The sequence below is a fragment of the Drosophila hydei genome, unplaced genomic scaffold (assembly GCF_003285905.1).
Source record: "Drosophila hydei strain 15085-1641.00,03,60 unplaced genomic scaffold, DhydRS2 tig00008114-arrow-pilon, whole genome shotgun sequence".
NCBI lineage: Eukaryota > Metazoa > Arthropoda > Insecta > Diptera > Drosophilidae > Drosophila > Drosophila hydei.
Window position 1 is genome coordinate 7,848,132 of NW_022045827.1, and position 13,164 is coordinate 7,861,295.

The 13,164-nt window shown below is 34.8% G+C and overlaps 1 protein-coding gene across 1 annotated transcript in view; it reads right to left on the reverse strand.

Moving 5' to 3' along the window:
- LOC111596079 (protein O-mannosyl-transferase TMTC1) overlaps positions 1–7,642 on the reverse strand; it is a 43,391-nt gene extending 35,749 nt beyond the window's left edge. Inside the window, exon 1 of the mRNA XM_023310136.2 lies at positions 7,445–7,642. Coding sequence (XP_023165904.2) covers positions 7,445–7,527 — 83 coding nt within the window. The 5' untranslated portion in view covers positions 7,528–7,642. The remainder of the gene's footprint in view (positions 1–7,444) is intronic.
- Positions 7,643–13,164: the final 5,522 nt, after the last annotated feature.

Below are 13,164 nucleotides of genomic sequence, written 5' to 3' on the forward strand. Positions count from 1 at the left end.
GCTTTGCTGGTATATTTGTAATTTATAAAAAAAAATATCTAAGAACTAAATAAATTAATTAAATTTAATAAATAATTTATTTAATTTTTTTATATTTATTTGATATATTTATAATTAATTTGTATTTTATTATTTCTTTTATATATTATATAATTATTTATTTTATATATTCATAATTAATTTCATAGTTAAATGATTGTTTGCCCTTGTTTCATTATAAGAAAGTAATGGGAATCCACAGCCTCTATCGCTGGCATATCAGACATTAGAAGTTGCCTTAGTATTGTACTCAATGATCTGCTCGTATAGTTCTTAATGCTCTTGCCAACTGTAGGATATTATAAAGCAGCACAGTTAAACGGAACGGCACAAAACATTTAATGCGCACAATTACTTTGCATATATTACGGCGTATGTGAGTGTCCGGCGCAGATTTGTTGTTCGTTTCAGGGAGTGGGCATTGGAGTTGAGGCGGGCCAGGAGTTATAGAGGCAGTTGTAGCTGGATTTTGGTTGCTGGCGCGCTGCAGTTGGAATTGCCTGGCTTTTATGGGTGCCACGCTGGCCGGGCCAACTTCTTTTACATAATAAAAGCGTAAACACGTTTTCACTATTGGCCAACCGAACAGCGCCGCCCATTACTTTTTGGTGCCGACATCGGTTCTGGCCTAAAAGTGCGCCTCTAAGTGCCCGCCGGGTCGGGGATTAGGTCCGGTAGTCTACATAGTCCACAGTTCGTGGCTTCCACTTACGCGTGGCTGTTGCGAATAAAATGGCCTTTTTGGGTAGTTTTATGAATTGTTTCAATGCTCATTTACCGGTTGGCCTAATGGGTGCATTGCCTTCACATTCTGGCCAATATATTTACTCTAAGCACTGGACACGAATGTTATTAAACGGCCTATAAAGTGCATAAGGTTTTGCTCCTTTTATGCCGTAAGAATTGTTATGGGCATGAAAACGTATGCTCAACTTAATGTTTGTAGAAACACAAATAGTTGGGGCTTAGTAGAAGCGAGAAGCTTTATGGGGAATAGACATGTGGAGCAAGCCAAATTGGTGGATTCTTAAATAGATAAATTTTGACAGGTTTTGTTGATATTCATTTCATTAATGCTGTTTTGTTTTATGATTATCTCTAAAGTTCTTAAAGAATCTTTAAAACTAGCCACTTTCCATATTATAGTTAAGAAAAGTATAAAATGATAGAGCTGAGAGTTAAGACTAAGCAGTTGATATTTTCATAATGTAGATTAAATTTTCATTTTATCTCCATCTGAGTTCTCAAATCGAGCTTTAGTTTTTTATATTTAACTTTTAAGACTTGTCGCTGATCTTTGAAACTTTTCCACTGATTTTTTGGTCCGTAGTTTTCATAAATTGTAAACTTCAGTTGCTCAGTTGGCAAATACACATATCTTAGCCCATTTCTAGAAACTAACTAAAAATTCGCATTTAGCGCGTAGGTCGCTGCTCGATTCACAATTTTAAATACGCTTCCAAAGGGCATTCGACAACAAAAATGTTTATAATATAAAATTATGTTAATTATGATAACTAACATAAATAATATATATATTATAATATATTCTAAGACAGCATACAAAGCCAATTCCATAAAGTTTTAGCTTCCTTGTGGACCTGTCTATATTAATCTATCAAAATTTCTCTGAATTAATATCTTATCATATAACTATATGGTTACTTAAAAATGTTAGTATTATTTAACCTTATTTATCTATCTATATCTAAAAACCTATCTTGTTCTCATAGTAATAGAATTAATTAAAAATAACTTTTTTATATAGAAATTTCTTCTGTCTCATGCTTTTAATACAAATTCATTAAACTATTACTTATTTATTTTGTTAACATTTCTCCCAAAAATTCAGTCAGTTAGAGTATTCATTATGCGCTCTGCCACGGATATTCTTTTATCTCGTATTCTTTTGACTCAACCACTTCACAGTGCAATATACACGCATTTTTCTGCATTGCCACTTGGCTGTATGTGTTGGAGTATACATAGACAGACACAGACACACACCCACCCACACACACTAACATAGAGCCCATCCACTCAGACACCCACACACTATAGCAGTCGAAGCAGATTACTAAAGTCGCAGCTAACATATTTTTGCACACTGAGCGCTAGAAAAAAACGAACAGGAAACGCAAGTGAAAAAATTGCAAAAAATATAAGAAAGCGAATAGAATTGTGGCAAATGATGATGATGAAATACTCTAGAATAAGAATTATAATGGTGTAGATTGTATAGACATTTTACAGTAATTTGTGAATACAAATAGATAGACGAGGTTATGGGTATAGATGAATATATAGATGGGTTTGAATGAAGGGATCAGAGAAGGTTTATCTTGAGGAATAAGGAAAATTAACATTGCGGAATGTGTTATGTTTTTACATTCGAGTTCAGATTTTCTCTAAACAGTAGAGTTGCTTTCGAAGCATAATTTAAGTTTTTCTACTTATACGGAAGTTACATATATTATTTATCAATATGTTATATAACTTCTATAATAACAATAATCCAATTAGATGTCATACTCCAGCTACAATTCATAGCTAACAAACAAGCTCAGCTTGGCAGACAAGGCTGATATACCCCTTATCAGAGAATATCATACATGTATATGTATATAAAATTTATATATATATATATATGTATATGAAACTGTTGCAAGTGCGCTAAAGTTTCATGCTTCATTGGATGCCGACGCTCATATGCCCCGGCCAACCCCGCTGTGTGGTTGCTGCTGAAGCTACGTTTGCTTGGCAGTCGCGTCTGCTTCAAGAACAATCAAATTTGCAGCCAGCTGAATTTCTGCTGTTGCCCCTGGGCATAATATTCTCCAATGTGAAGTTCTCCTTCTCGGTCTCGTTGCTGTTGTTGCACATGCAATGGGCTGCGGCAGCACTTTCATAATCGAAACGCCAGCTAACCAGACCCGATAGTCGAACTGAGCCACTGCCTGGCTGGGGGTTTTTCTTCGTGCCTTCGCTTCCCTTCACATTAAAGCCATAACGGAGGACACTTGAAATTTAAAAGGCTCCAGGACCTCATTCATTGTCTAGCAGGCACTCAGGCACACATATGCTTAACGCTTACGGCTGGGAATATGTCTCCCTCGCTCACAGTCGCAGTCGCTGTCTCCATCTCCGGGCTTAGTTTTGGCTTAAACGTTGCCTTCTTTGTTAGCGAAGTGTGGGGTTTCCTTGGCTTTTTTCCTTTGCTTCTTTCACTTTTTTATTTGCATATTTTAATGCAAATTGTGCAGAATTAATTTAGTGCTGTTTAGTCTGCTGTCTCTGTAGCCCGTTGCCTTTCACTTCGTCTGTCTCCCCTGCCCCCCACCCCTCGTATCCAATTTCCCAGGCAGCAAAACCAAAATGTTTAGCCACAATTTTCGGCTGTTCGTGTCGAGTGGGCGGTTTCGTTTCATATGTAAATATTTCGAGTTTCAACTTTTATTTCCTTCAAGTTCGTCGCTCTTTTTTATTGTTTATGCTTAAATTGTGCTTCAAGGCGCATTGAAGTGTGGCCTAGTTTCAGCCCAGGGGCCAAGAGGTCGAGGGTACAATATATTTTATGAGCTATATTATGTAAACTGAATTTAGTTTCTGGCATTTGCTCTCTGTCTCCATTCAGCCAGTTTGTTGCCGAATTATTCGGCAAGGCGCATTCAACTGGCACCACAATTTGCTTTGGGTCTTATTATTTTTTTTTTTAAAAGTTTGGAAAGGGAAAGGCATAAAAAAAGGATATGTGTGGAGGCACAAATTAGGCTTATTTTGTAAGGGTCTAGGGGCTTGTGTTAATTTTATAAACTTTAACCTTTACACAATTCAATGAAGTCTAATTTGAAGTTTGATTCAAAGTGACATTTCCTATATATATCTCATATGTATATAGTGTCTGTCTCTCCAATTTCTCAACATTATAAACAACAATGTCGATTACAATGTTGCACATGTAATTATTTGCTTAAATCATTTAGACTTTGTTTTCTTAGTCGAGCGCATCGAGTGCTGGCTACTCGCTTGGCACAAAACTGAAGGAATTATTGGACGGAATTGCATGGAAAAATTTCACTCACGTACAAAGGAAATTAAATGAAATGAATTTCTGAGCCCGTCTCTCAGTTGCTGCTTCTAGTTATCTACATAGCTCGCGTTTGTCTTTTCTTTTCTTTTTTTTTGCTCTCGCCACGTAGTCGTCGCGGCGGCAGCAGCTGCAACTCGGCAGCGTCCGCGAAATTTATGCTGATCATTCATAATGTCAGTTGCGAGTGAACAACGTAGTTTGAGGTAAGGGAGGCAAGGTAAGGCCTAGGCTCAGCGGCTCTAACGACCGGAAACAGTCAAAATGAATGTGCATAAAGTGGGTCAGATCAAGCAACACATGAGAGCTTTCACTTTACGTTCCGAATGGAAGGCACTTGGCGCTGGCTATAAAAATGTATCTTTAAGAATTATTGAGGAAATTTCAAGCAATATTTCAAATAAAAAATCCATTTTTATTAAGCAGAATGGATTGAAATTAATTTATTAATTGTTTTATTTTTTTGTTTGAATAAAATAATGCATAAGAAATAATATTTTGCATTCTCAATAGATAAAAATAATTTTTGAAAAAGCTTTAGAATTTAAAAAAAATTTTAAAAATAAAAAAATTTATAAAAAACTACTTTATAGTTTTGTAAGATTTTAAAGTCAAGAAAATCTATTATTTGAGTACAAAGTGTTTAGAGACAAAAATATTCTTACAAAAATCTAAGGAAAAGGCTTCTCCAACTGTTATTTTGGAAAAAGTTTATTAAGATGGAATTAATTATTTAAATTTTGAAACTTATGTCGAGCTGACAGTAAGGTTCAATATAATCCTTTATGGCAATTATTAGAAACCATTAATTTATGCGCAAAAAAATTGATGTACATATTTATATGTATGTAAAAGCAGTGAGCAGATGGAATAAGTAAATTGGGGTTTTCGGGGGGAAAGGTAGATGAAGAAATGTAAGAAAGAAATCAACAAAACAACACAAAAGTCGTGCACAATAAGAAAAGGAAAATCAATTTCCGCTTTCAAAATAATTCCAAAGCCATACAAAGCTGTATGAACCAAGCGCCAAGACGAGGCTGAACTGAGCTCAGCTCAGCTCAGCTTGAACAATGGGCGGAGAGTAGAGTAGAGTAAAAATTGAGGTGGAGATTGTAGATAATGGGTGGGTCGGGGGTCGGGATTGAGGGGTCTGAGAAAAAGTTGCCATTATCCTGTGCGCCAGCGAGAGATAAGATATTTGCACAAGAATGGCATTCAGTTGATAAAATCCGATTTGAAAATGAGCGAATGCCTGGCAATGAGCAAGGCATGCGGCAGCGTCTCCCCTATCGAACGATGGCGGCAAAAGCTGTAGCAAAACAAAGTGAGACGCAGACAGACAGAGCGCGATAGAGAGAGGGAGCCAGAGGGAGGCATAGCGGGAGTATTAAAGGAGTCTGGCCTCGTCGCTGGCAAGGATAACAATTTTATAAATAAATATTTGTGCGCCCTGCAAAGTTGCCTTCGCTTCTTTGCGTTTCGCTTTTGAACTCAACTATCTGGCGATAAATCATTTGAAGTTGTCGTTCCCTGCAATTGGCCCGGTGACAATCTTTGTACCAAAAAAAGAGAGGAAAGACAGAACAAGAGAAAAAGAAAAGCCAAGGAAAAACTGAAAAACAAAAACTCAAGGGCACAATCATCAGCTATTGCTGTTGCTGCTGCTTTTTACGCACTTTCGCCCGTAAATCTGCGCCGAGCTGGAGTCGAGCGCAAACCGGAAGCGTGTCTCCGTCTGATAGTCCAACGACTTCCGCTGCTGCCGTTTAATGCTTTTTAATGAGTTGCTGCTGCTCTCTCCTCGACTCTCTAGCTGGTTGGAAGTGGGCAACAACGACATACGAACTTAATCGATTTCATTGATGACAGCTTTTCGCATGTGTGAACCCAAAAATTCCAATCGGCATGGAAAATCATTCAGTTATGTATGAACAACTTTAAAGAATTGTAAGTAAAATAAATTTCAAAGTATTTCTTAAATCTATTTTATTTGGTTTTTAATCTTAAAACATTTTATATCAAATAATTGAATTGATTTTTAATTTATGCTACTTTAATCTTTGCTACTTAATTATATCTTGGTCAATTGCTGCTGGGCTTGACTTCATTAATCATTTTAATAGTTGTGCTGTTCCAAGCCAATAAACTTTAATAAAATGTGGAAAAATTAAAAAGCTTTTGCTTAAATAGAACAACTAAACACTGCAGTACCTAGATTGCAGTCTTAAAATAAAATATTTAATTTTTTATTAAATATACATTTATTTTATTTATTTAATGTTTTATTTACTATTTATTTTATATATTTATATTTTATTTACATGTATTTCACTTTATTCAAAATTTTTTCTATTTTAACTCATATTTAGTATAAAGAAAAAGGATTTGAGCTAAAGCGAGCTGAAATTGTTTTGTGGAACAGTCACATATGTCTTGCTTTTTTAATGCGTCTGAGCCGATTGATGACTTTTTGCCATCGCCTTTGCCTTTGCTTCGATTTTTCTCTTCTATTTTTTTATGTGTCTTGGAGCATTGTGTCCAAATCGGTTTTGGACGACAGTTTAGAATTCGATTGGCTGGCCTGATTACTTATGCCGGTCAGGTAAATCTTGTAGAAATAGCCCCAAACCTCTATAGTTGCTGCTCTCTCTCTCTCTCTCGCTCTCTACAGCTGCTTTTCGTCTTTGTCAATGTTGATTGACTCGATTTGTTGCTGGCGTCGCCTTAAAGTACTTGGTACAACTTTAATTTGTTTTTCCTTTGGTCAAATTTGACTGTCTTTTGGTCAGAGAGCGCGAAAGCGTGGGAGTTCTTGAGCCCGCGGCGCTTGGCTTTCTGCGTGCCGTGCATTGATAAATGAGCCCGCTGCAAAGGTCGTTGCCAGGGTCGCGGCTACTTTTTCTTTCTTTTCTGGGCTCTTTCCTCTACTTTTTATTATTTGTTTATGCGCTGACTGTCCGCTGCTTTGGTCTATTGAAAAGTCCCCCCTCTCTCTCTGTCTTTCCCTCTCTGCTGGGCGTACCCGGAAGATAAACAAGTAGCCGCAAATGGCGGGTCCAAAGTCGATGGCTGCTAACAAATTGTGGGCAATATTTTTGTTTCATCAACATTGTCCTTGTCGTGCTGCTGCTTCGGGCCGTTGCCAACTTTATTGCATTATTGAAAAACTTGTCCAAATATTTTGAATGTGTAGAAAAGCTTTTTGCTCTTATTAAATTTACAGCCCGCTCGCACATAGCACGTCGAACTTCATTTAATTGTATCAAAATATACATACATAGACAGCTATATTCTCAAGAAATTTCAGATGTGGCCTACCTTAGCTTTTGGCTGCTGTAGATGCTGTAGCTGCAGTTGGGACAGCTCTGCTCACTTTTCAGCTTCATCCAATTTGTTGTCATCTTTACACATGATTTTATTAATGCATTTTCCCATAGTTTTCACAGAGTAATGAAAATTTTATGACTTTGCAGGCGAGCAATATAAATATTCAATTTTTATTTTGTTTTATTTCCGTTTTTGTTTCTGCACTTCACAACGTAGCAAAACAATTTTAATCAAGCGAATTCTTTTGAGGTTTAATTAAATTTCACAGTACATATTTCTTGATAGTTTGTATTTTTATATTCCATCTCTCTCTTTGTCTCTCTATGTGTGTGTTTCCTTTCATCAAGCATTTATGAGCTGAAAAGAAGAATTAAATATTTGCAATTAATATTACTTTGTCTGGCATTTTATTATTAAGGCACAAAGAAGTAACTGATATTTCATTCATTTAAATTTCATCAGTAAAATTCAATTTGAGCGCCTTACGCATTGTGTTTTTGTGACAGCAGTATTAATTATCTTTTTTCCTTTGTAACTTCTGTATCAAAAGCGTACTCTAGAAAGCTGCAAGAGCTCAGCAACTTCTTTAAGGTTTGTTTATAAATTGAAAATTGCAAAATTTGTGTTGCATACTTTCAGGAGCAGAAATTTTGATATAGAAAATATATTTAATTTAACTGAGATTGGCATATAGACATAATTATAGATCAAATTTAATTTTAAAATAAAATTTGTACATTTTAAGACCAAACTAATTTGATTTTAATATATGTAATATAATAAACTTTAAATAGGTTTTAAAAATGTCAACGTTTTATTAATAAGTTAATACGTTGTGGAATTCGTATTATAAAATGTATTTTTAGATATATAATATAAATGTATATAAACATAAATTGTATTTGCATATATATTTGTTCAGTCACTTGAATTCAAATTGGAGTTGATTGAAAATGATTTTTATTTGGAATTAGCTTCGATTTCTTCTAAGCCAACCTCAAGCGATCTATCTGCATAACGGCCTCATCCATATTCAGTCATATTTTGTTGTTCAAACTAGACTTAAGCTCACACTTTCTGGTAATGCTTGGGCACGCCACACAATTTACCTCGCAGCTGTTCGCTCGGGGCGTCCCAAGCGGCGTATGCGCAATTTGTATGCCATACAAATGTATTATTTATATATATATAGCATATGAATGAACTGTATTATTTTTATGCAGCATGCAAATATAAAAGCGGAAACGTGGCTAATTTTCCACGTCTCCAAATGAAATCAATGGCAGCTGTCAACGAGCTCTGCTCGCGCCCCTGCAGCTCGCCGTTGAAATAATAAATAATAGAAAAATGCGCATAGAAATTTGCTGGCTGTAGGCGCAGTGATAAATGTGCGTGACACGCGCTTAACTCTTGGGCTTTTGGCCTCTCTATATGTGTGTGAATATAAGTCGATTTTAAAATGTGTGCGCTTGCCTCTGTTGTATTATTGAATACGACATTTATATGCCAACACAGGCCACATGCGCATTTTCACATAATAGACACAACACACATGCAGCTGTAGCTACAGATACAGCTAAAGCGATAGCTATAGATACAGATACAGATACAGATACAAATGCGCTGCCATTTGGCCTGGCGACTGTCAGGCGCACGCATTTTGGCGGTTGACACTGTGACAAAAGCAGAAAGAACACTACGGCACACAATAGACAGCCAATAGATGCAGATATATACACACATACATACATATATGTATGTATATATAGATACAACTAGTCGCTTTGTTGGCCAAATGAGGCGAAAGCCTTCCACTAATTAGGCGCAATTTCAATTAAGCGCATAGCAAACCAAACAAACATGAACTGGCAAAGAAACCAAAAAAACTATATTTGATATATGAAATAAAATTTTTAAAAAGTATCTATAAAGTTTGAAAAAGCTTTTCGATTAATTAATGTTATTACCAACAAATCAAATATAAATAAGTAAATATATGAATGTATAAATATAAAAATATATCAAAATATATTAGATACAAATGGTAAACAAACAATATATTTGTTAGATTGAGCAAATATTAGCTGCATAAGCTTTTTAACTTAAATTGATACATATCCTGCAGCAGGACTTAATATAGGAGTAGTCAGCTCAAAAAGTATACGTTTTGTTTTTTCTTTAATTGTTTATTTAGTAAGTTATGAAAGCATTGCCCACAATTTATCGCTACAGTTACAAATATATAAGAAATTTTGTAGAAAATACATTCATGAATCAAATTTATAAAACATTTTAATACAATAAAAAATGAAAAAAAAAAAAATATTAAATTAGTTTTTTTATAAAAATTAAAAAAAGTAAATATAAAAATAAATAATATGAATATATCTCAGTAAATAAATAACAAAATTATATTTTAATTATGATGAGTTTTACGGGTACAAAATTAATCTTTTTTTATGTTTATCGCTCGCGTCAACTTCCTGTTTTTGTTTTTTTCAATCTTGTTTTTCTTATTCTTAATGTTGTCGCATTTCCTTATTTATTCATAGATTATTTAAAACTATAATAGGTAAATTCAAATCTGTTAATTTTGTTGGATTTAGTTACTTTCATAGGTTTTGGTACAATGTAACTCCATCTGTTCTCATTTAAAGTAAGGGCTGACAAAAATGGAGTTCGATACTTTTTGAATAGACCTCGCATATATCTCATACTACGCTGCAATATATGAGAACGTTTTTCTACGAGGTATTATACAACGCATTACTTTGTGGAAATCGAATGGCTGCTGCCCACAAAATAATTACCTCACATAATTTACTACAAAAGAATATTAGATATGGTATATAAACACACACTCAAACACCCATACACACACACAGAGCAGTTCGTTGAAATGGTGGGTGGCGAGGGAAAATAGCAACAAACACGTAAAGTGGAACGAAAAATAAATTAGAATTTTTGTTTAATTGGAAATTTGATGCGAAATAACAAAAATGTTTTCACTTGTTCATTGTTGTTGTTGTTGTTGTTGTTGTTGCTGTTTTTGCTGCTGTTATTCTTGTTGGTTTTCGCTGGCTCGCTCATTCGCTTTTCTCCAGCGCTGACATTGCGCAAATTGAGCTTTTCTCATCATATTAAATTTCATCAATATGTACCTATTATTTTCATTTTTAGCATCATTATTTCTGAACATGAAATATGGCATAAAATACTGAAATATCAACACAGCACTCAGCGCTACGCTCTGTTCAAGAAAATTACAATTGCAATTTACGCTGAATTCTATAGGGGATATGGCAGACGCGCTTTGTGCTGCGAGAAAAATGTAAGTGAGACCAAAGCGCCAATTAGAAAGAGTGACGCTCAAGATGGTGGGTAGAGTAGGGAATTATAAACTTAAAAAAATATACTTGGCTCATGATTGGATAAATGAAGTAAAATTATAATTTATGTAGCATTAGAATTGTTTCATATAGAGTTTTATACTATTAGCTGAGCTCTAGATTTTCAATTGATTGTAAAAAAATCCTTTTAGCATAATGAAGAACTGCTTTCAAGGCTTAAGTGTGGCTGAAAATCATTAAAACGTTATTTAACAGTTAAGAAACATATACCAAATGGGGATAAATAGATTATGAATAGCAGATTGTATAGATCTAAGTGAGCTGCTACATAACATATTAGAAATCAATGAACATAAAATCTTATCTAGACGTAATCTTAGCTTAGAGCTTAAGTGTGAGTGTGTATGTGTGTGTACTTGTCGAATAGCAGCTCTGCGCGGTGTTGAAGGTGTGTTCGAGCCGGCACTCCCGACCTGAGCTCACTCACTTCTTACAGCAGCTTTCAGCGCGATGCTCCTTTGCTAAAGTCTTGACAGTCTTTAATATATTTTTATGTCTATTTATATGACAAGTATTTATTTACATACAATGCAAATATATTTATTTTCACATTTATATACTGAAATGTTATGCACAAATTTAAGGATATTTTCGTATTTTGTCATGCCCCGAAGGCAACAAAATTGTATTTCTCATTGTGCTGCAAGCTTAAAAGTAAATGTATTTTTAAATACGATTCTTCTGCGCAATTCTCATAAATTCGCAAGAAACCTCGAGGCTTTGAGTGCAAAATGTTGTTGGTAATCTTAAAATAAAAATGTATTCTAAATAAGTATTAAATATTTATATTTATATATGTTTCTATGTATTTGTAAATTTATTTCAATTCATATTTATTGAAATAAATATTGGCTTAAGTAAGAGATATGAACTGTGCCGTTACACATAGTAAAGGCAATTGGAATTGCCATTGGCTATTTCTCAACATTTCAATCACATGAAACGCCCAGAAATATTATCGCTTAACCAAAAAAAAAAAAGAAACAATAGAAAAGATAAAATACTTTAAATTTCGGCACACCATTAACGTGGCCATAAAGTTTGTTAGTTGATATAAGCCATAAACAAATAAATTCAACGCCTCTTGCCCCGCCCACTGGCAACCGCTAGCGCCATTTTGGTTCATTGTGAATGGCGAAAAAGTTAAAATGCATTTCCGCCCCCTCCGCTCCTGCACTCACGTCGTGATGTGTGGCGCATTATTAACGCACATAAAACTCGCATATAAAGTGATTTAAATTTATTAAATATAAAAACGCGAGCTGCAGCAAAGATGCGCGCATAACAATTGCAATAAAATTTAACGTGCATCGATAAAAATATAAAATCCAATAAAAGCAACAACAAAGCAACATCGATCTCACGCACACAAACAGACAGGCCGAACTGAGAGAGAGAACTTCATTACTTATTTGAATGGAAAACAAAAAAATACCAAAATATATATATATATACAAAATAATGGAAAAACTCACAATGGAGACCATGAATGGACACTGCGGACCACTGGCAGCGGGCCGAGGGGGTTGGCTTTATTTATGCCACACAAATGAAGCGTATGAGTCGAGTCGAGTCGAGTTGAGGCATCAACAAAGGCTCGCGTTAAATGTTTTACGTATATTTAAGAGCTCATCTCACCGACTATATGATGCACTCTCCAGCCCATAAATAATTATAATTTTTCAATTTTAAGCAACATTTCCACAGTGTGGCGCAGCTCTTTGAATATCTGAAATCAACTTGTCTGACAAATTGCATTTTAATCGAAGCGAAACTCTTTGCTCAATTGCGCGTTCATAACTTCGAGTCGAGACTTTGTTGCTAAGAAGAGCAACTTTTGTTAATTATCCGAGATATTTGTAGACTTTTGTTTGTATTCTAGTTGAGAGCTTATGGCCTGTTAGGCTTAACAATTGATGCAATTAACCAAGTTAAGTGAAAATATATTTACAATAAAGAAGAGCTGATTTATTCCTCATTTGGTTTCTTGCTTTCTGACTTATTTGAATTGCAAAAAAAATGTATTTAAATAAATAAATGGCAAAGCTGTGCAGCGCTGTCTAGGATTGATTATTGTTAAGAAGAAATAAAGTTTAGAATGTGATGAATGCATGAATGAATGAAAGTATGAAGGTATGAATGCTGAAGGAGTGATAAGTGTCTCACTAATTGTATCTGTTTGATATAGGTGTGATCGATCAGCTGTGTTGTGGCTTCAGTCTAAGATAAGATATTTCTTGCCCAAAGACAGACATATAGTAGATTCAGAAAATATAGAAATAGATACATATATATAGGTAT